This window comes from Epinephelus moara, chromosome 10 (genome assembly GCF_006386435.1).
Source record: "Epinephelus moara isolate mb chromosome 10, YSFRI_EMoa_1.0, whole genome shotgun sequence".
In the NCBI taxonomy this organism is placed as follows: domain Eukaryota; kingdom Metazoa; phylum Chordata; class Actinopteri; order Perciformes; family Serranidae; genus Epinephelus; species Epinephelus moara.
The window spans coordinates 31,026,343-31,050,257 of record NC_065515.1 but is presented as its reverse complement, the minus strand read 5'-3'; the positions used below and the strand labels follow the sequence as shown (position 1 = coordinate 31,050,257).

General features: G+C 41.4%; 1 protein-coding gene and 1 long non-coding RNA gene across 2 annotated transcripts; one reads left to right on the top strand and one right to left on the bottom strand.

Moving 5' to 3' along the window:
- The first annotated feature begins 115 nt into the window (after nt 1-115).
- LOC126397037 (uncharacterized) lies at nt 116-4,823 on the top strand. Its single transcript, XR_007570609.1, has 2 exons — nt 116-991; nt 2,187-4,823. It is a non-coding gene; the product is annotated as an uncharacterized LOC126397037 (long non-coding RNA).
- On the bottom strand, nt 2,604-16,000 carry mknk2b (MAPK interacting serine/threonine kinase 2b). Its single transcript, XM_050055498.1, has 14 exons — nt 15,846-16,000; nt 14,959-15,170; nt 14,327-14,417; nt 13,959-14,060; nt 13,723-13,820; nt 11,096-11,175; nt 10,833-10,906; nt 10,538-10,642; nt 10,304-10,359; nt 10,097-10,192; nt 6,350-6,544; nt 6,046-6,210; nt 5,896-5,936; nt 2,604-5,782 (listed from the first exon to the last, which is right to left on the bottom strand). Exons 2-14 carry the CDS (start codon nt 15,007-15,009, stop codon nt 5,509-5,511), a joined length of 1,428 nt encoding a protein of 475 aa, XP_049911455.1. The 5' UTR covers nt 15,010-15,170; nt 15,846-16,000; the 3' UTR covers nt 2,604-5,508.
- Nucleotides 16,001-23,915: the final 7,915 nt, after the last annotated feature.

The following is a 23,915-nucleotide window of genomic DNA, read 5'->3' as shown; positions in this document are numbered from 1 at the left end:
TAGTGGGGAAAACTGGTGTATTTAATTTTACCAGTGCTGCAGCCCACTTGGGGGGACCCTGGTATTGTGCATACTGCCTCACTGTGACATCTACTGAGCAATGTCACCTGTTTACCTGTGCTTTTACTACTTTGGCAAGACAAAATGTCTGCTGTTTAAAAAAAACAAAAAACTTTTGCTTCAACTGTGCAGCTAAAGACATCTGAGAAGAAGCCCAGTTTCTAAAGTGTTAATAGATTAAATATTAAATGTGTGAAATCGCATTTGCCTGAGCACGTGTAAATTCCCAAGTTACAATTTGATAGTCGAACATCAGCTAGTATTTTTAAATACTAACTTCACATAAGCAAATTTTAAAACATTTTTTTGTGTTTACTGAAGGTCAGCTATCAGAAGCTTCAGATTTTTCCCCATTTTTAGTTTCCTTCAATCATGTATGTTCTTTGTTCACAAATCACATATGCACTGACAGATTTTTTTTTTTTTTTTTTTAATACATGTTTTAACTCTACAAACGCTTCCTAACATGCTCCATGATACCTACCTGCCTCCAGCTCCGCTCTCAAACTTTTGACTGACACGTGCTCAGGCTTTTTGTGCGCTCCACACACACCACGTGATTCATTCAGACCCCAGACGGCGATCATGACTCAGGTGCTCCAGGCAGGTAATTAGTGACGTAATAATTGCCACTCTTCTTACATTTCTTCAGCCTCAGGGGCGTTTTATTTTTTAACAGGGCGTTTACACCGGTAGTTAAGCTATTCATGCTGCCTCCCTGTCATGAATCAGAGTCATCGTTAAAGTTATCAGTAACACCTGTGTTTCTCCCGCTGTGACATGTCCAGTTTTTTGTTTGGTAAAGTCTTTTTCATACCTAAAGTGAAGGTTATTAACTGTGATGCAAGAATACTTTAATGTATGTGTGTTTTTCCCCTCAGGTATGACCGCTGAAGTATTGTTCTTGTGAAAAGATGTGATAGAGAGCCAGGTAACTGCATTACATCATTACTCACATTGTTCCTATGTTTCTGCTGACACTGCAAAGTCACACCAAACCTTTTATTTTATGATTGATTATAATTTGACCTCCCTTTATCTAATTTCTGATGTTATCAAACAAAACTTAGTGACTGTTTTAGGATATTACCTACTGCACCTGCATAAAGTAGTAGTATCATACCTACATACCAAGAGGATAGTCTTTCAGTTTAATTTTGGCAATGTGATTCTACATGCAGCTGTGACAACTCTCCACTAGAGGGAGACAAACCCCTGTGAGTTTAATCAGCCTGCCCCATGTTCTTTGGATGTTGTACAGAAAACAGTCTGCTGTTGCATCATTTAATTTCCTCCTGCCTTATGACGTCTGCAGAGTTGAAATAGAAGTTATGCAATGGACAGGGTTTATGTGAGCGTGTGTGTGTTTGCTTTTTGGATTTGTTGAGTCTTGTTTCCTCATTTCTGTGTAAAGTGCAGCACATTAATCTAAGGGGAGGAATGGAGGACACATTAAATATTAATGTGGTGACTTTGGTAAATGAAAACATGAAAAGTGGGACTGAAACTGTTCAGTTTTAATAATTGGTTGTTTAAGCCATTGAATTTAACAAAAATGCAAAAAAAAAATGCTGGTCCCAACCACACAATGTGAGGATTTGCAGCTTCTTTATGTTTTTCTAGTTTTTATTCAACTGTATTTTTTAGTTTTGGACTATTGGTCAGACAGCAACACAACAAGATGTTCCTCTGGGCTCTCAGAACTTGTGATGGCCATTTAAAAAAAAAAAAAAAAAATTAATTTGATAGACTAAGAAATTAATTGATAATTTAAATGTATAATTAGGATAACAAGGCCAATAACAAAAGGAAACCTCTAACATCTAAACCAAATAAATGTTATACATGTCATAACCTATAATAGGAATAATACCAAAATGATAAGTCATCATACACACGGTGCCAGTTGCTTTTCTGATTATATTTCTTTATTATTAAGTTATTCTTTGCTCGCATACATAATTTGACTTCACCCATCTTTTAGTTTACCCACTCAGTCAGTATTGTGTCAGAAATTGTTTTGTTACGTCTTATTATTCACCTCAGGACAAATCCTGACTCGCAGCAGTTTTGAAACGACACACTGGCATTCAGCTAATTCAGCAGAAGTCATCTTGTATTTCCAGGCAGATCATGAGGTGGCACACAGGAGCTGCAGCTCTTGCAGCAGGTTGCATCAGTCTCGTCAGATCCGGCCCTCGCAGCTGTGAATAGCGCCCCCCCACAGCACTTCACTGCATGACTAACACAAGGTGAAACCACTGTCACATTTTACAGTGAGTGTATTTGTGTGAGACAACTGAGCTCATATTTGCCATCAGCCAAGGACATGTGACTCAGTCAGCTCAGATATCAGGGAGTGTTACTGATTAGAAATTTACAGCACAGAATCAGATGAAACAACCTCAACCTTGGCCAAAAGATAACTGTAGTTAATATGAAACTAGTGATACTGGAGAGAGCTCATAACAGGAAGTACAGTCTTCACTTCAGCCCTTTAACCAACATACTAAGACGTTGTAATAATCAGACGAACAAGTGTGTAGTTCAAAGCATTTTATTGCATTTTTTTTTTAGAAAAACAATACAAAATTCTGTAGCAACGGTCATAAATGTTGCTTCGAGTGAACTGCAATCATTCACATGGTACAGTAAAGTGCTTATTTTAAATCAAAATATTTCGTATTAAAGGATGTATTTATTTTAAATCTTCTCCCATGAACACGATGGGCTTGGGGTGATTCAGACAGTGTTTGAATCAGGTGTCAACGCTCAAACAATAAAATAAAATTGAGACTGAATCAACGTAGACAGAATGACCCCACACCATGTCCGTGAAATGAAGCATTTATAAAACATTTTGATCAATGTTGCTGGATTGTAAATGCTTTTGCCTGTGGGCTACATTCAAATTGTGGGGAGGTGGATGATGGACTGTCCATTTGAATGAATGACTGGATTTTAACACTTGCTTACTTCAAAATGACTTACAATATAAAAATTGCGAGGCTTAAGGATATCATTTTGTCCCGTCTCCCCCCCCAGTAAAAGGCAGTCCAAAAAGCTACTGCCATTCGACAAAAGTAGAAATGGTCATGACCAAAAAAACTGTTATACCATTCAGGATATTACAGAGTATGGCCAATATGTGTGCGTTTGAGTATCCAACCCTATCAAAAAGTAGGGACCAACTCATCTGATGCTCAAAAGGGAGAAAAAGGCAGAATACTGAACTGTATAGGTATTTTCAAAAACCCAAGATTGCCTTGATCATCAGCTTAATGCTTTGAGATTACTGATAGCAAAGTAGTTTCCCAAATGGAGAAGAAACAGCTGCATACACAAATTCAAGTAAGTCTTATTATAAGACATAAAACCCCATAACGATGCATCTGTAGAAAGGTATTTCAGAACTATTACAGTGTCCTATTATCAGCATAATGACACCAAGAGAGCCATTTCCAGAGTACCGTTGCTGCAGTGCTGGCAACAGGACATGGACAATCAGAAGTCCGCACTTCTCACTGCTCGGTGATGATCACACGTTCAATGTCATGACTTGAACCCTCTTTGGTGAAATGGCTACAGTGTTGTGAGACCTCATCACCAGTCCATTACCTGTCAGTTTCAGAATGAGCTTTAACTTAATCTGAATTAACAAAAAAAAAAAAAAAAGATTATTGCCAACTCTTAACACATAAAAAAATAAAACTTAAAAACTCCCCTTCACTGGGCATGAACGCTCCAGATCAACTAAACAAACTCTTTCCATCTCACCTCATACACCACATACTCTGAACTTTTAAAAACAAAAAACGAGGAAAACATCCGGTGTTTCACCTGAACTGAACAGCACCTGCATGAAAACCACCATATAGAAAATAAAAAGCTTATTAACAGCCATACAAAAAAAGGAAAAAATAAAAATCAGTGTGGCACAATGACATGGAGTTTTCAAACATGAAACATAAAGTAAACTTAATACAGCTACACATTTATGGAAGACTTTTTTTTTTTTTCTTTTTTTCTTTTTGTGGAATGTTTTCCTTTTTTTTTTAATGTTTCTTTTTTGGAAAATCTTATCTGCCTCCTTTTTTGTCATGAGAATTTATGTCATTTTGAAAGGGGTGTCTCATAAAAAAAAAAACAAGACAATAGCGAACCTTTTTCGGGGGGAAAAATGGTCCAAATAAATGTATTCAATCAACAGATGACACTGTCACATTGGCCAAAATGTGCTTTTCAAACCCCTGATAGGAGTTCTAACCTTTACTGACAAAATAGTCAAGGTTAAATCTTATGTATTGATTTGTAGAAACAAAAATTACAAAAAAAATAAAAAACAAAAACAAGTTCTGGTTGTGGCAAGGGGACATGTCATGAATTCTTTACAATTAAAGTAACACTGACCCAGTTTCAAACAAAATTAGCTTGTACCAACAGACCAGATATACTTCAGAGATAGCTCAGAAGTCTAATTTTGGGATGGCCATGCATCACAAACCAAGTAAATTAGTTTAATCCAATATTATTAGACTTGCCTGACGGTCTCATTTAAACACTGAAAGGTGTGGCTACTGATAGTTTGGCATATACGTATGTTCATGAAATAAACTGAATGAATCGGTGCAACAGTAATTCATAGCCGGCTGGGTACAGACAGACATTCTTTGCTCCAGGAGCATTAAGTGCATGACCACTAGCCTAGATGAGTGCGTGTTTTATCTCAGACATTTACAGAGGAGGCCCAGTGTTGAGGAATTTTTCTGAAATGGAGACAAAAAAAAAAAAATCTTTGAAGTCCCCAGCCATGTTAATGGACCGCACCAGGCACGGACAGCATTGGCTTACAGCCCTACCAACCCCTTTTACTGAATCCCTTCTAGACAGGAACAGCCTTCATCTTGGCATATTGCATAAGCTTGTACGTATCTGCAGGATGGGCCATTCATGCATATACACACAGGCAAAGAGAACATTCCAGATAACTTAATTCACAGTGGATCCAGTTGTAACGTGGGAGCAGCACAACAGGTTGTCCTTTGGTGTCTGAGCTTAGTTTCGAAGATAAGTGTTCTGCTTTCTTCTGAACTGAGTTTTATGAAAACAAAACAAAAAAAAACATAACTTAGAAAATACTTCTCTCTCCCAAATCACTTACTGGCCCTCCTCCCCAACCCTGACATGCACATGTGTGTGTGTTTGCTATATGCAGGCCCTGGGGTGATGTGCTTCAGAAGTGCTGCAAAAGGGCAGAAGGCATTTAGAGGAAGGGCTGCTAGCAGCATCTCCCTTTACAGCGAGGCAAGAAAGCCTGAATGGCAGAGGAACCAAGGCCAGCTACAGCGTCAGAGAGAGGGGCCAGAATTGGGGAGAAAGTGTCTCAGGGTAGTCTTAGATCTGGACTTGAATCTTGACGGAAGGGTCAGAGGTCTGGGTTGACAAAGTTCAGGCACAGTCTCCCACAATAACGAGAGGGGCCAAGAGCTGACGGAGCTCTGCTGCAGAGACGGGCCCTCCCTTGGGCTGGCTGTTTCGCTGCCTGCGCGTAGCCAGCTTGGAGTTGGAAGGAGGTGAGAGGCGTATGGAAGAGCCAGAAGCGGTAACAACAAACGGGACTTCCTGCTGCTGCTGCTCTTCCATGCCATCCTGTTCAGCCAGCTGTCGGTTCACGGCCATGGCCTTGTCAGCAAAGAATGTCAGATCCCTGGCACTGCTGGTTCTAATGGACAAGATAAGAGACAAAAACAGTCAAAAACTTAAGTACGCATTGCAGATATTTTGGGATAAATGTCTGAAGGAACACAGTCTTCTGTAGCTGTAGTGATTTCTCACCTTTGATGCAGGATGGATGTTGGTAAAGTGTCAGATGCACCCTGAAAAAATTGAAAAGAGGTCATTAATTTAAAACCTCAACACTTACTAACCCTAAACATAAAGAATGTTTGTCAAAGACATGCAGAACATGGATGATTTTAGACTTACCCCCTGCACCCAGGGGTGCTGCAGCACCTGGCTGGCACTCAGGCGGTTTTTGGCGTCCCGAACCAGAAGTTTGGATATTAGGTCTTTGGCACTTGAGGAGATGTGAGCCCAGTCTTTCTCTGGGAACTCGTATTTTCCTTCCTGAATACTCTCAAACAAAGTGTTCTAAAGATTGACATAAAAATATTTACATTAGTTACTTTGACCTTAATGGAGAAAATACAGAGTTTGAAGTTTCACAAATGTTCTGTTAGAGATACTTTAAAAAAGACTGTAGGTATTCATCATTGTGTTGAATTCTTACCTGGCAGGTGTGGCAGGGTTCCCCCAGCTCCCAGCCACAGTCACCCCCACAGCGGCCTACAAAGGGTGGGTAGCCGCTCAGCATGATGTAGAGGATGACTCCAAGGCTCCACAGGTCACAGCGCTTGTCATAAATTGTGGCCTCCTCACTGAAGGCTTCAACCACCTCAGGTGCCATGTACTCCGCTGAGCCGCACTGTGAAACAAAAAAACAAGTTTGTTAGCCCCAGGGATAACATAAGCAGTAAGCGAACAAAAGCAGGAAAAGAGTTAAGAAAGAAATACAAGCTTCTCTTAGCTGTGTCCTAAATTCCTTCATTCAGCTGATACCTCGTGGTTGCAAGTGCTGAGGCTTGAGGCCCACTCTTACGCTGTGTGTTAGGAGGGGGCTGCCTATGTGACAGTCACATGCTTATTATGTGCAGTGATGGGTTCATTTAAAAAGTGCTATGCAGCTTTTCTCAGGACACCCAAGTAGAACATCGTGTACGATTACACATCAAGGGTAGAGGAAGGGAGGGCTATGCTATAATGAAGCAGGTTAGTGTGGGTAGGCAGCAGCAGTGAGTCACTGCTTTGACCAACCAGCTGTACATAAACCAGGCAGAATGGGCTGAGGTCAAGGGTTGGCGTGGCTCTGACGATACCTTGTTATGTAGCTAAGGAAGAAATTAGGGCAAACACTGAGCAGGGAAAAGAGGATTGGTTGTCCCGCAGAGCCAGAGACTGGGCTGAGCCCGCCATGGTTACGTAACTTAGAAACAAGCCCCGAGTGCTGTTTTAATACTTTCGGAACAGAAAAGAGGAGCAGGTCGCTAGTTCAGCAGGACACGTGAACATTTCACTGTGGCTTCATTCTATTAACTGAAACAAGAATTGTTATAGTTTTATGAATTGAAGTTGTGCTTCTTGGATTCTTTACGACTTCTAGAGGAAGTCCTAAATATAGACCACTACTGGTATAAAATCAGAGGACCTGCTCTGAGAATATCTCTTAATCCATCCTTTGACTGATCAGTTGTTTTCAAAATGGTAGCAGAGAGTCAAGCATCTTGTGTATAAGAATTTGTCTAGGCCTACATCCTGGCAAAGCCCCCTGGCCTATATCCTTCCTTCCATCTGTGGGGTGAGCATGTTTACATTGAGCAGGCATCTATTGTGTCCCAGCATCAAATCCCAGCTGTCTCTTAACTCCTCCTCCACCCTGCTGCACCCTTATGTAATGAAATTTGCTGCACAGGAATCTCGTCTCAGACAAAGCTGCTTCTGTCGGAGAAAAAAAAAACCCAGCCCCCACATTTCCACCACCAACATCATGTCTGGGCCGACTGCCTCCACAGACAAGCCTGAAGGATTCAGGCCAAATGCAGCTGCTGCAGAAATAAAGACACAGGCACAAAAGGATATTTCTGCCTACCAAGGTGCCCCAAAACTGAAAGGCAATGTGATAGCTGTGTTATCAAAAAAACAGCTATCAGGGCTAATCTTGTTACAAAGCCACAAATACGACATCAATCAAAGACAAGCCTGGGTAAAGATAGCCAGTATAGAACCGCCTCCAAGTGCCAGAGATAAGAGCCGAACTAATAATGGCTCTGGTACAGCCACAAACCTTCCTGTGCTGCTGCTGCAAACACCTCCTGAACTTGTATCAGTCACATACTCCTAACTTTACTGTAAGCTGCAGATAGATGATAAGCTGCTGCTACCACAGGATTTGTTGGTATTGCAACCCGGGGCTTTCCTGAAACCATGTGACTAGTCAGGCCACACTGACACCACCGATGACAAACCCACACCTCTGCTGTTTGTAAACTACAGGATTATCTGAAGAGGCTTACAGGAAGAAGACCTGTTCTGTCGTCATGCAGCTGCACCTGCATCTGTGACAAGAACAAATAACAGAAGCAGTTCCTTGATTTTTTTTTTTTTTTTTTAAACCGTCTAAGCTGCTTCTGTGTTGTCTACATGTTGCAGTTCCACCCAGTTCCCAGCTGCCACACGTGAGAGCTGACATTTGAACAGTCAGATTTATTTCATGCCAAGCAGACAGGCAGTCACTTGTACAGAGTTCTTAGTAAACTAAACTTAGCGCCTTCCTAGAAAGGGTCCTCCTCTCTTGCCTGTGTTCTTCACTGTACCAGAGAACACACATTTGCAGTCAACTTGTACATTTTCAAACAACCTTTAGATGAAGTCCATTAAACACATTCAGTTGGATCAGGAATATAAGCAATAAAATGCAAAAGCACGTTAAAATTGCACAACAGCAACTACAGGAATGTGTTGATGGTGGTAGAGGGGGGCAGGGTGAGTGTGCCAATAGTGAGATGAAAATCAGATAACATTGTTCCTGTGATCAAGGGAAAGAAAACAAGCCAGGGCGCATGAGCAGACTGGTTATTTGTCCCTCCCAGTTACCCTCCCCCTCCCACTGATCTAGCCAATCACAACTCAGTTGCTAGGTATGGGGGAAACACTAAAATTTCTAGAACAAGCCTTATGCACAGCCTTTGTATAAAGAACATAAAGAAAGCGCAGACAAGCACAAGCGTGGTTGGGGCCACTGGGCGGAGACTAAGCAGAAAGAGAGGGTGGGTGTTTTTCCTCTCATACCACAGAGAGAAAGGGGAAATAAGCAAGAGCTGGTGTGTTTGGGTTTTATTGTAACTTCATACCACAGGACATGGCTCTGTAAGAGTCGTAGTGTGTTCCCTGCAGCCTTCAAGGCTATCACATTGTGTCCTCTCCTCAGGCATCAACTATTCTTCCACTGAAATCTTTGCGTACGATCGAGTCTGCGGTTATGTACACCAAAACTTGAGGATAAAACTGTGAAGAGGCAGGCAATATCATGTAAATAGGTGCACCCCACTGCACCAAACTCACATGTAGCATCAAAATCTGTGTAGACTAAACACGAGGCCTCTTGGCCCCGAAAAACTATGCCCCCTTCAAATAGTCCAGGGATGGGCTCTATCTATTAGTTCTGCTAAAGGAAGATGAAGTTACCAGTGTAGAAAACCCCCCACCCACTCCTACATTCCTGCAGGCTAAACGGCTATCCTTCACCTGCTCTGGTCCGTCTATTCAGCCCCCCACACAACCAGCAGACAGAGTGTTGACATACAGAAAGCTTGCCAGTTCAACTTTACCACTCCCCACTGAGGTTGCAAGGGTCCCATTTTTCTGGGCGGTCTTCAGAGGATTTACTTTGTGTTGTGACGACAGCAGAGAAGTTAAACAATCATAACCCCAAACTTGTGGGCCTCAATATTTGCAACAGATAAGCAACAGGACATTGACTTTAAACTAAGGCATGTCTATCCAAGTGCTGCTGATACTTCAGCATGATAAGGTAAGATAAAAACCGCCAGATTGGGACATTCAGGAAGCAATCCATGCCATTTCAAAGAAACTGCCCAACACTGAACGACTTTAACCTTGATACACAACATTCTCTGTCTCCCAATCACAAGCTGCGCTGCAGCTAACACCACTGTGGATTACCCAATAGGCAACTAGCCAGTTAGACTTGATAAAGATGTTATTTTACAGTCTGAAAAGACCCGTTTCACAACAAGGTCACAAATGACTGTGAGGAAATGTGACCAAGACCATATGACAGATTCATTTGTTCCTTTCTCTCAATGGCTGTACTCATACATTGCTGGCATGCATCTGCCTTCACTAAAAGGGTATAAACTGTTTGGCTAACAAGACAAGCACAAAATGCAGGTGGACTTACAGGAGTGAGGAGCTCAGGGGTGGAGATGGGTGAGCTGTCGCTGTTCAACTTGATCCCACTGCCTAGGTCAAAGTCACAGATCTTGACTGGGGAAATCTGAAAAAGAGATTTAAGTTCAGAATCTTTCAAAATCATATCATTTTGGAGCACCTTATCACACTTGACATTTGAATTAATTGGGCTCAAACATGTTAACAGTTAACTCACCTTGTCTTCAGTCTTACAGAGGATGTTTTCAGGTTTCAGGTCTCTATGTGCCATTCCTTGGAAAAAAAGCAAAGCAATGAGTTAGTCTTTTTTGTTAGCAAGATCTAGCCATTGTTCCAGAATCAAGGAAAATGTATTTTTTTATAATATAGTTCGTTAAGGAACAAGATGCTTCTGCCTGTGGCAAGTTAGATCTAGAAATCACAATTGTAAATATGACACGAGAGGTCTTACCCTTGTTATGCAAGAAATCTAGAGCGCTGGCAATTTCCTGCACGACAACACTGGCTTCCTGCTCACTGAAGTGCCGTCTCTTGTGAATGTGTGCCAAGATTGACCCTAATAACGGCAAGAAGAAGAGTATATCAGCTATATGTACGAGCAAAAAGCACAGAATAAATCCTTTCCCACACAGGGACCAAAAAAAACTGGCTACAGACCGAAGACTGTTCACGTGTGTTACAGGAATGTTTAAAAATAAACTAAGAGATCAGATGCAGGGAACCTGCAGCAGCTTTGATTCACTAACCTCCTCTGAGCTTTTCAAACACCAGGTAGAATTTGTCTTCCTCTTCAAAGAACTCCACCAGCTCCAGGATGTTACTGCAGGGTAAAAAAAAAAAGCACGATGAGCTAGTGTCCGAGTCATCTAGTGAACATTTAAGAATAAGGGGACTAGGGGGCTTCAACAGAATAAGATTTAGCACAAACTGGGTCAGTCAGTCTGTGGTACTGTCTCCATACATTCATCTGGTGGCATTACATTAGTTAGACTTGACAAAAGTAAATTACCTGTGGCCCTGGCACTGATAGAGCATCTCAACCTCACGGAAGACACGACTGCGGCTGTGACCCGGCCTTTTCTCGATGATCTGGAACAGAACATTTCAGTTCAGTCACATTATCTAAAAATACCCCACTGAACAAATAAGTCTGACTTTCATGTTTTCCACAGCAGTAGGATGGAGGACAGTTCTGAAAAATGCACTGATGGCTAAAGAAAAACAGACCCTGTCCGTGAGAGTTAATGTTTTTGGGTGAAGGCCGTCCCCTCACACTGCACCACAAAACCCATCCCGTGCCTGTGTTTGCGGTGTATTACAGATTATATGTTCCATACAGGGCCCTAGAACTGTTTTCCTTCCATACCAGACCAGCATTTTCCTGCGCTCCTACCTTTATCCCACCCTGTGACACAGTTGTAAAGATAGTTTAACCTACTTTCAGCTCTGCCTGCCAAAGCGGACAACAGGGTGAGAATGTAACAAGTCACAGCATCCCTATATTAAGCACTTCATGTGTGACCCATATTTAAATCTTAAGCACTCTTAAGTAGCCATAAGTGTTCCTTTGAAACATCCCATGGGCTAATCCAAAACTGTTTACGATAACACAAAAAAAAGCTTGCTAAATATAACTTTGTGCTGCCTGGAACTAAACCACTGAGGGGCCACCAGCTGCACGATGCCCTGCCAAGAGAGAGAGAAAGATAGACTGCTGACACCAAAGCAAAAGGCCTGAATTTTCCAGCCCTGGTTGGTTATTGTCTGCTTGGGAGGCTGTGCATGTTTCTCTTCCTGGTAGCTGGATTACAGCTGCTATTGAAGCGCAGTGGGGCCAGAGTTGCAGTGTGTGTCTAGGATTAATAGACAGACAAGAGGCCTATGAGCAGTCCAAAGCCTCTGCACTTTTCCAGTCTGAGTCAGCAGCACAAACAGCCCCCAATCAGCTCACTTTCTCCCTATCACTACACAAACCTCCCATCCTGATAATGACTGGTGCATATATAAAAGAAACCGCAAAACATAACAGACAGATGCATTCTCAACATGATAAGTGGGTGGACAGATATTTGATAAGTACTAGATTTATGGCTGTTTATCCAAATCACAGATCAGAATCACAACAATCTGCTGCAAAACAAGGCCCCACCGAGTCACGCTGCGTGTTCAATCATCAACCCAGGGTTGTGAAATGATACCTTTGAGGGGAAGGATTTGTTGATAGGCATGCACTGCACAACCCTCTACTCGCCCTTGGTGCTCTGAGGCTTTTGTTGCAATTGCAACACAAGGAGCCCACACATGCAACTCACCCCGTCTGGAGGGGGAGGGGACAGACAGGACATCTGGCAGCAGCTCAGACTCCTAAATGACCTCCAATAACTGCCGACCCTCATGCCTCCTCCCCCAGAACTGCAAGTCCCAAGGGATCTACCAAACCATCCCTGGGTAAACAACGCTAACAGACCGTGGTCACATGACAGACCGTGTGCTCCGATTCCTCTAAAATATTAATTGGTAATGATATGGACACTTGCTCTATGGGGAATCAGCCTTGAATGGTCAACACCTCCTTTAACACTTCAACAGAATTAAACTGCAAGTAGGAGTTTATCAGAAGTTAAAAAATAGCTTGGTGTTTACGTTCAGTGTCCCAGTGGGATTAGTGGGTTAGGGGCCAAGTATGTACGAAAAGAAAAACAAGCCTCAGTTCACCTTTTTAGTGAAGAAAAATCTTTCACAATGTTATGTTCCTAAAAATGAGGAAATGAGAATTAAATATAAAAGAGAAAAAAGGGAAGTCCCTCAGGAGTCAAGACATGTATTCACAAGTCCACACCCCATTTACACAGGGAAAAAAAAGTAAAACTGTACTGAGCGAGAAGGAGAACAAAGCAGTGTAAACACCCTGGGTCACAACCCTCACCAAGAGCCCCTCCCTCCTCTCTATGTGGGTTTTGTTTTGGCACAGTAACCAGTACACAATGTTCTCACTATGAGCGTCCTCTGTAGGCAATAGGAGTAAGGAAAAGGGGTGGGTATATCCCTCCCTGCTCTCTGATAGGCTGACCATCTATGAAAACAGTAAGGGGAAGTGTTTAACAGCAGCTAGTGTTGCACACTCAGAAAAAAGAGTGCAGCAGACGCACAACAAAGATGACAGCCTGCAGACATCCACCATACAGAACTGAACATAGCGGAAAAGGAAAACAAGTATCCTGCCTCAGGATGAGAATTTCCCTGAACAAGATTTTTAAAGAATAACCAGTGAAAAGAAGGAAACATGGACACAATGACGCACATCCCATATCCTAGTTTTCTTGCATTTAGCTCTTCAACTGTATGCAATAGCCCAGGGCTGCTCCATGTACAAAGGCATTGCAATTCTCAACTCACATCTCAAAGTCACTGATGAGGTAACCAAGCATGGTCCTTGAAATGTAACATCTCTATATTGATCACTAGCCATGGTGCCCCACACAGACAACAGGCAAGTGTTATGAGGCAACGACGACATTCACAGACACACGAGACAGGAGCAGTGACTTGCAGGAATCAAGACTTGATGCATTATGCTAATGTTTTTCAAATATATTAGTCATCTATTAAGTGTATGAGAATGTCTGTTTTTATTACCTTGACGGCGTACTCTTTGTTGGTGATGAGGTTGATGCATGTTTGCACTCTGGCATACGCGCCCTCCCCAAGTAATTCTTCCTGCAGTCTGTAGACATCTGTAGCACATAATTTCACATATTAGGAAAATGCTCAATTTTACTGAGGAGCAGAGTCTCTCTGAATGTAGTACATAATGCTTTATGAAGTGTTTCTTATAACAGTAACATGATGATGCTGGGAATAACAGCTTTTACCCTCAAATCGTCCAGAGAAACTGTCAGTTGCCCGGCAACGCTTTTTCTTCTTGTTTCTCTTCTTAGCATCGGGGATGTCGATAGGCTGGCTGGAAGGCATGTCTGTCAAAACAGGAGTGCCTACATTATCATGTGCTATTAGGAAACAACCCAAACAAACTAAAAAATAAACACTAAGGGAAAACAAAATTTAAGGGCAATCGCGTTGTGCTCGTTGTAAGTAAATAGTGCAATTATGCCTAATTATAGAGACCAGCCTCAATGAATGAACTAGGTCACTCTTGGTGCAACTAAAGCATTATAGATTACATTGACAGAACACAGATAAGAAAACAACAGTTTTCAAAACACTGAGGTTAAACACTCACCATGTCTTGGGGAGGACTCAAAATTAAATGATGAATCAATAAGATGGGATCCATTTTTAGTGAAGTCGTCAGATTCAAAGGGATTCTGGCCCTGGAGTGAGAGAATGAAAAAACGTGCTTGTTAAGGTACGTAATCTTATCGATGAGCCATTTAGCCGAGAGTATCAATTCTAAGACAGTCATAACTGATAAGAGCCTTGTTATCTTCAATCCTAAAGCCATAAACTGAAAGTAGGCTCAAAATAGGAAAACAGCCGATGAGTGGAAAGTTCTGAAACAACCACTGATATTTAATGCACAGCTCCCAAGAAACCCTGAGACCTACAACAGTCCACCTTAATAATATAAAAATATTGCTAAATATGTTTGCGAGAGCCACATTTCCTGCAGCAGTTCTTAGACTTCTTAGCTGCCTCCCACTCTAGTCACACTCCATTAACTGAACACACACGTGTTATCAGGCCACACAGCCTACATGTCAACCATTTGACGTGGGAGAGCGACAGATGTGTTTATATATAGCGAGGTGACGTCTTCTTATATGCTGACAAACGTGCTCTGATTACAGGGACATCCAAAAAGGCATGATGATAGCAGCTCTGCATTATGCCCTCGACATATCTCAAACTTACCTTGAAAGAGCGGTGGAATCCCTTAACTTCGGTCATTTTGTTTTGCACCATTTTGCTCCGATTTGGGTTAATTTTGGTGGACGTGCGGCGGCGGCGGCAGTGGTTTCTTTTGGGATATCAATTTGCACTTCTCCGAAACAGATTCAGAGAGAGTCGCAAGTGATCACACTGCGCTGGCTGGTCAGCTTGCTGTGGCGCTTTAAACGGGAGCCCTGTCGACAATGCAAAACAAACCGCAGCATTAAAACTCACATTACCAGCACAAATCACTCAGGTACCATTGATCAGTCACCAAAGTTTCACCAGAATCAATTAATGCGTCATCAAATAAGGCCAACTATGCCAAATTAACATTAGCTAATATTAGCCACATGCTACTGAGGTAACGTTAATACAAACAATCAAGAGTGCAACAACAGCAGCAGCTGCTACCTAATGTTGCAGCGCCACCCACGTTTAGCTTAACTTAACTGATGGGTTTGTTACTGCCATTTCAATGAGTAGAGTTAGAAGATACAACACAGAGAAGCTCATTGCAATAGCACAGTTTGGGTAAAAGAAGCAAATGTGTCGGAAAGCCTAGCTGTTTTCAGTTTTACCAGTGAGAAGGCAGCGGCCGCATCAACAGCCGCAGGGAGGCTAGTCGTTTAGCTAACATTAACACGCTACCCAGTCATATCACTCAAGTCGTTAGCACTGGTGTCGAGTAAACCATTATCACAACCATTATCAGATATAACGTTAACTTTAACGTCAGACCACGACGGTTAGCGACCGTTAACACTAACGTCACTGCAGTGCTGCGAAAAGAACCGTTACATTTCAAACTGCTCAAACAAAATGGCAGCGTTGATAACTGCCATCCAAAGCGACTTTTCTGTACTCACCCCGTTGTTAATTTTACAGCTCCAGTGTTGGCGTCGGTGTTTGACCCACTGCTTCAAAAGCCGCAGAGGACGGTCGACGGGGGGAGTCGCCTGATAGTGAGTGCGTGGAAGGTGGCGAAGAGGCAACGGCGTGGGTGCTTTTATAACCTCCCCGCTGACTCCTCCTCGTCTCCTCCTTCCTCGGGACCGCATCAACAGACTGGATGTGTGGTCACGTGCTTTCTAGAACCTGATATGGTGGCTGGGTACCATTTCGTCTCGCTGATGCAACTTTACCACTTGTCGAGATTAGGAGCGAAAATAGCTGTTCGACGTAGTGCAAGAAGACATAGGATAAAAAATAACTTGACGAATCACATTATTTGATGTGTTATATATAGATTATGGTGATAATCTGAACACATTTCAGGAAAAGGTCATAAACAAAACTGCGGACATACACGAAACGGTACACAGCCAGTGTACTCGGTTTTGTTCTGGAGGCCCCATGACGGGATGTATGGAGGAACGAAACAACGAGTACGTGCACATCGGCACAGCCAGCCCCCAAGGCGGTACTGAGGACACAGATCGCACTGGAAGTGAAGAGAGGCGAGATTAGCAGAACATGCCAACAGACCAGATCCACCAGTTTACACTATGACGGCGTTCAAATCAAATTAACTTTATGCTGCTGTCACTGGACGTCAAAGCCACATTAAAACTATGAACCAGTGCACAACAGGATAATTGGTCAGCGTTATGTTACGTAAAACATATAAACAATGAGCGCTAGCAGACACACACCACCCATCTCCCTCTTTGTGTCTCAGAAAAGGATATATTTACATTTATAGAGCCTTAAACTTTATTCTCACGCCCCGCCATGAATGGAAATGGCCAGATGGGTGTTCAAAGAACCCGACCCCCCCCCCCCCATCTGAGTCACACTGGGACAGTCACAGTGGCATGACTTCACTTGTTTTGGCATTGCAGTATCACACCGTCCAACACGCACGCACTCTCATGCAATCAAGAGGAAATTTCAGGTTTGCTTTTTTTGTCTTTGCCAGTAAAAGAAGCAAAGGAAAAATACTTAACAAGTAAAAGTCTTTCATTCAAGATGTTACTTAAGTACAAGCAAATAAGTAGACGTATTAAAATCCACCTACAGTTGGCTATCAAAAGTGAAAGTAGTTTACTCATAATGCAGGAGCATATGTAGTAAAGCTACATTTTCCTTTTTACATCCTGTAAGTTATCATGATCTATAACAAGATCAACATCTGTTTTGTTTGTAAAACCTTGATCTAAAAAAAAGTAACAGATACTACAGCTCACAAATTCACATATATTTGAATCTGAAGTGGGATTATAAAGTAGCACAACATGGAAGTACCTCAAAACTATACTTAAGTGCATGCAAACACTAAGAGTTGCTTTCCGCTACTGAATACAAGTAGTACGTGGTATTCAATATTTGGATTTTTATCAAACTAACGCTGCTAGATTTAAAGGTCTAGTGTGAAAGATTTAGTGGCATCTAGCGGTGAGGTTGCAGAGCTGAAACTTCTCTTCCCGTGTGTTAATTATGTAGGAGGATTACAGTGGGTGATGTAAAAACAAGTAAAAGTAAACGTCCCTATCTGGAGCTAGTGTTTGATTTGTCCATTCTAGGCTACTGTAGAACAATATGGCAGAATTTGTGGGAGAGGTCTCACTCCACACGTGGTCAAGAAGGTATAACTGCAGCTGGAGCAGTTAAGTGACTCGCCCACCATAAACTACACATCAGTCCACGATCAACCCCCTTCGCTCTTCCGTCTGGATGTGAAAGCCCTTAAGAAAATGCTAAGTGAGCGATTGCCCAATGATGAAGTTTTATAGTTTAAAAGGGAGGTTGTTAAAGTCAGGGTAAGAGTAAAGGCAAGGGTTACATCTCGTTCCTGGTTAATCACGTCACCATGAATAATTAATTATATACTGGATTATTGCTAAATTACAATGTCGCATCATAGCAGGGTTCAGACAGTTGGTGGGCTTGTCTTGTACTGGTGGTGGGCATGGCTTGTAGGGGCGTGTCGTGTACAAACGGAATGCGTCTGCAGTCATAGATGTCTCCATGTAGATTTAAACGACTCATTCTAAGGTAATGAAAAACATCAATACTTACTCTCATTATGGTATATTATTTTATTATGGACTAATGGAAACAAAGGTATTAATATTGTACACCATTTCCACCAATAGATGGCTCTAAATCCTTCACACTTGACCTTTAAAGTCTATTTGCTTTTGGGAAACTCTGCAATACTGATACTTTTAAAGACAGCAACTTAAATTACACAAATGGAAAACGTACTCAAAATGATTCATACAATGCACAGTATATATTTAGATTTTAGGTACAGAAACTGACAGGGAACGTGAGCACAGTAGCCAGTTGCAGCCCCCCCACCCTTGGTGATGTGTGACAAGGCAGACACAGCACTTTTCGAAGCTTAATGAGGAGGCTGGTCAGACGAGGGTGGAGACGTTGTCACATGGTTGTGATAATGAAAGAAATCCAAGAACTCTGATGATGTGGAAACGTGTGCTCTCTTAACTCATCTGCTCATTGTGAGATGCCAGAGCAATATTGCCACAGACATGACAAGTCCATACAGTATTTACAGAGATTAAAGGCAGTGGTATTTTGACAGAGGGGTGGCAAAACCCTTTGTTGTCTCATATTGATATTATTCTTCTACATGAGTCGCCTTAATTAAGTCCACATACGAATGATAGGAAATTACCACATGTCGCATTGTGTGCCAAGATGTGCAAATGCTTTATTGCACCATGTGCTGTGTTGTCAGTTTGTCCAGCACGTCCACCTCGATTTGTTTTAACTGTTATATATCACTGCATATAATCCCTTGGCCACCGACCTGCACTGCAGAGCATTAATCTATTGTTTATCAAAGGTGTTCAAGTTAAAACCATGTACGGGTTGTTTTCAGGACTGGACTGTCTTGTGACCGGAGGCTTTCCGCCTCTCCTCCTCTCCTCCTCCTTTCACCTTCTACCCCTCAAACATAAGCCTAGTGGTAGCAAACATTACGCAAGATACTGGCTGACTATCCCTAGCCAGGAGCACATGGTGTAGTTGCAGGTTTAGTGGGAAAACAAGATCACACGTTGACGTGCAAGGGGCATATCTGTGCTACTACAGGTCAAAAGGAGCAGGGATAGGTCATCATTAATAACTTCAAGTGTCAGCAACCTCATTTCAGATGTGGATAGCACTCATACAGGAGATACTCAGGAGGGGGCTCTGTTTTCAGGGTGAAGTTATTCTAGTGTGAAACATGATATAACAGAGGTGGGTTGTTGTTCATGAGGACACTGAGGTTCAGAAGCTAGTCTTCAATATCCCAATGCTGTATGGAGGTGAAACTGCAGATGTTGCAATTTGTTCAACTTCCCAATACAGTAAGCTGCACGGAAATTAAATTCAACACATTTCCAAAGTGCCCCACAAGTTTTTCAACATGCAAACCTCTGTGGACCAGTAAGCACAAACTCACACTGTGCAGCCAAACATTGTTCAAATCCGTGCAACTTTATTTTTAACTCTAGAGGAGGTCCCAAATGTTCCAGAGATGTCAAATGATAAACAAGACAAGTACATTTTTTATTTGATGTCAGGGTACAGAACACTGAGCCTTGGGTCTCAGTGTAAACATCACGTAGCTTTAATGATGAGCTACAGAATGTGTGATGCTATCAGAAACTTTAAAGCTACTTATGCAGAAGTATCACTATCCTCAGGGCTTGCACCTATATGACTACTGGTGTGTCATAACAGTAAAGAAGCACAAAGCTATAAAATGCTTTGTGAATGACTAGAAGTCATTTTGATTGATGTGTTGAAATGAACCGAAGTCCAAACCAGCAGGATTTGTTGCAAAAACATTCCTGCACTATCTGTTGTAAACAGTACAGTACTGCACGCTGCATGCATCTGTGTATGAGCAGTATGTTGTCTCAACTGCATATGTATTCATAAAGAGCACACGTCTGGCGCTTACAAATAAAACTGTCAGAGACCAAGAAGATAAGTGTGCAAAAGCAGCCAGCCCGTTTTAAACGGTTACAATGAGTTGCATACTTTTCACTAGTGGGAAGGTTGCGGTGCCCCAGGGTGCTGATCGTACCCTTTCTAAGAAAACCTTCCCAGAGCAAACTTCCTGGAAGAAAGTCGCCTCGAGCCAGAAAAAGGATCTAAAATAACCTCTAGTAAAAGTGTATGCTTTAGGTATTACAGTAGAAAAACGACCCTCTGGAGCACTGAAGTTAATCCGATATTTTGAAAAAACCTTTAACTCAGAAGGAGTAACAGAGGATTTTGCAACATCCTCTGTTTTGTTCCAGTTGTGCTCTGGAAAACCTTTCACATACTTTTTTTCTTTTGCCTTTGCTACACAAACACGTATAACAAAGCATGTGGACATTAATCATAATTCTAAATTCTTAGAATCTAATTTCAGATTGGGTTATACACCAACAGCTGCAATCTGTTACCAGTCAGCACACAGCTGAGATGTGTCATTTCCTTAGACTTTTGTGGCTTTTCTGAGTAACGCAGAGGTTCAGTGTTTACATGTCATAAATGATCACCTGTACGGCACTTTTTAGGGACTAAAAGGAAGTGAGTAAGTGCAAGACATGTTATATGTATGATGTTATTGTGTAGATTTCTCAATAGATTATGTAAATGTATCTTTAAATACAGAGCGTGATTAACTACATTAAGTCACACTTTGATTGTATTGTTGTATTTTCACAATTTGGGCTACAACTAACAATTTTCATTCTTTCATTTCACTGTTTATTTCCTCAATAAAATAGTTTGACCTGTTAATTTCAGACAACAGGTGACACATTTGAATAGCTGGACAGATTTTAAATTTAGTGTAAGTAAGATAAAGTCAAGAAGCAAATTCATACAGTGGAGAAGCTGGCATAAGCAACTGTTTTGGATCAAAACAGGGCATTGGCTGTGGTTGGATGAACTGAGATAACTTCCCTCTGGTCTTCACTTTATAAAAATACCTCTGCTTACTGGAACTTTTGTGGGTGCTTTCCAGCTGTGGGCCCCTGAAATCATGATCCCTACACTAGCTACAGTTGTGCATGTGACTCACGAGCCACAAAACCGTTAAGGGTGTGTGCTCATTCAAACATTTGCTGAGTCACACAATCTCCCAAACCCTTTTCTCTGCATGTTAAATAATCACATTGTACCATCACAAACAACATGGCAGACGCTGCCGTGTAAACCCTGACAGAGTTGGACACGCTCCAGTCTGATTGGTTGCAGCCTGAAATCCTTCCCCTTTGTTCTTGGCGTCCCTCCAGTGCTTTTTCTTTTTTTTCATGTCTTGCAACCCCTTCAGGGCAAGTCTGGTACATTCCAGAGAAGAAAAACACACCAGAGGGAGCGGGGAGCAAAAGGCGGGTACACACGTCAGACGTGCTGACAGAGTACAGTGGAGAGTTTAGAGAGGAAGTGAGTCTGCCAAGAGGAGGGGCAATCCTGTAAGAGGATCAGGTTTCAGCAGGCAATGAGGTCATTTCAGTGGTTGATGTTATTGGGGCAGATAGTTACATCATGTTGGTTTATTAAGATTCATTTAACATGTTTTTAGAGCAGGAAACAATATATTTGACAGTGATGGAATTATTAAAATTGTAGTTTACTTGACTAAAATATTGTATTTTTACTCCACTACATTAATTTGACAGCTGCTGTTACTTTGCAGATTCACATTATTAATACAAAATATTATCAACAAATAAATTCTGGTTCATTGTCATAGATTAACCTACACAACATCGTGTTATAAAGTAATTTAAATTAGCCCCACCTTTACCAGCTGCAACATAAAGGTGATATGTACACATTAAACCTGTGGTTCCTGACTTCCTCCTTTTTTATCACTGAGCAATATGACAACCCCTGACTAAGTGATTTACATTACTGATACAGAACACCTGATAAACAGTATGATTAACCCAAATGGTGAGCACATTAACCACAGGACGTCTGAGTAAAATGAATGATGTGGATGAATTTTGAGCAGATTTTATTTTCCTGTGGATATTGCATCAGACTTTTTATACAGTTGTCTGTCTTTCATAGGCTTCTTTTTTGAAAAATGCAGTGTTTTCTTTTCCATTATGTTTGGCCATTGTGTCATTAGCTCTTTGGGTGTTTAACTGTGTACTTTTCTAATGGAGGACGAGGCTGTTTAACAGAAATTGAAGGCTCTGTCTACATAGCTTGAGTTCAGGATCCTTTGTGGTTAACATCTTAAATAATAATCTAAAAAAAAAACAATTTCATTTAGCTTTCTTCACAGAAATGAATGAAATGCTGTTTTTTCCTCCACCCCTTAAAATCAAGTAGGTCTTGCGACTCTGCAGTGAACCTTTGCCGACCCCCATAGGGAACCAGTGCATTAAGACATAATTCTTATACATGAGCACATTATCCTGAAATGGGTTATTTGGCATCATTAATGCATTTACTTTCTGTACATCAAGGGATATTTTCAATAAATCTGATATGTTGAGTAAAAACATACTGAAATATATTAAGAATTAGCTCTGGATAGAACATTAACATGCTTCTAACATGTTGATGTGTCAGTGAGGGTGGTTCCTAAATTTGAAATCAGTATATTTATGAGTTTCCAATGATAATACATGACATGTTGTAACTAATATTTGAAAATTACACATTAGATAATTAAATTCATGTTCAATGTGATGAAAAATTTCAACTAAAATTTGCTCAACAATAATTAAGTGTGTATATCTCACTGAAAGATGTTTATATAGCACTCTGACAGAGGCCATTCTGCATGAGTACTTGTAATACTTTCAGGTAAATTATGCTGAGAATACATCTGTACTTCTGTATCATTTTGAATGCAGGACTTTTATCTGTAATGGACTATTACTGTTGCATCAGAATAATGTTGACACCCTCTGCCAGGCCTCCAGCAGGCATGCATAATACTGAACAGAATATACTTAGTGTTATGTGACTGTCACAAGTTGTGGTTTCTTACAGTTATATTGCATTTGTGTTTACATATGGGTGTTTCTTGTGTGAAAGAGTGCTGCTCATTATTTACATAATCCAGGCCATTAAAGGCTGATAACTGCCACTAAACCGGACCAACAATGTTTTTTTCAAGCCTATTCATTACTGTGTTGACCCAATCATGCAGAGCTGGGCTCATTCCAAACAAAAACTCTTTCTGTGTATTCATCACAGTACAGTCTGGCCTGTTTCTTACATAACCGGCTTATTCGAATCGTTAACCCGAATCAGGTCTAGAAAGGGCCTACTTCCCCTCTTCATGACAATAACTGGGACGTTGGGCAGATTGCATAAGGGCTACAACAACATTTAACTGTAGGATTGCAGTTATATCCTCACTGCAGACAGGTTTTGGTGTCTGATGCCACCCAGTGGACAGTTTTTACTTTTAGTCCTTTGAACACGTGCTGTCCTCAGAGTTTTGGCATGTGAGGTTTGAATCTCGTGTGACTTTCAGCCGCCAAGAGTATCTGCAACAAACACCTGCAGGTTTGACATCTGAGAACCTGTCTGGTGGCCCGAGGCCCACTGTGTGCTATGACACAGACTTGATAATGCTGGAGTCACCAGCAGGCTGTTACTGTATCTAGTTCATTTATAAATGTGTGTTTTTAACTTTTGTACACATTGTACCGAGCCCCAATTTTATTTTAACACCTGAAACAGTCTTAAAAATATAAAAAATACTCTCAAAAACAGAAAAAAAAATGTATTTTTCTTATTGTAACATTTGTACATAACACTTTCTCTGCCCAAACAAAAAAAAAAACCTCAATTACTGCAGTGATTGTTCAGATGTGAGTGGTAAAGCTGACTAAACCGTTTCACAAAAGAAAAAAAAAAGATTAGGTTAAGCCTCAGGCCATTGCTATCAGCTTCAGAAAGGGAAATCAGTCAGAGTTCATTTAAATACGGATTACCACATTCAAACTACA

What these genes read in the sequence shown, in the direction of transcription:
- mknk2b (XM_050055498.1), bottom strand. Translation starts at nt 15,009, where the DNA reads ATGGTGCAAAACAAAATGACCGAAGTTAAGGGATTCCACCGCTCTTTC. An exon ending in TATCAGTGCCAGGGCCACAG is followed by an intron (nt 10,907 to 11,095) that starts GTAATTTACTTT and finishes TTTACCCTGCAG; the next exon opens with TAACATCCTGGAGCTGGTGG. An exon ending in TCTGTAAGACTGAAGACAAG is followed by an intron (nt 10,193 to 10,303) that starts GTGAGTTAACTG and finishes TCTCTTTTTCAG; the next exon opens with ATTTCCCCAGTCAAGATCTG.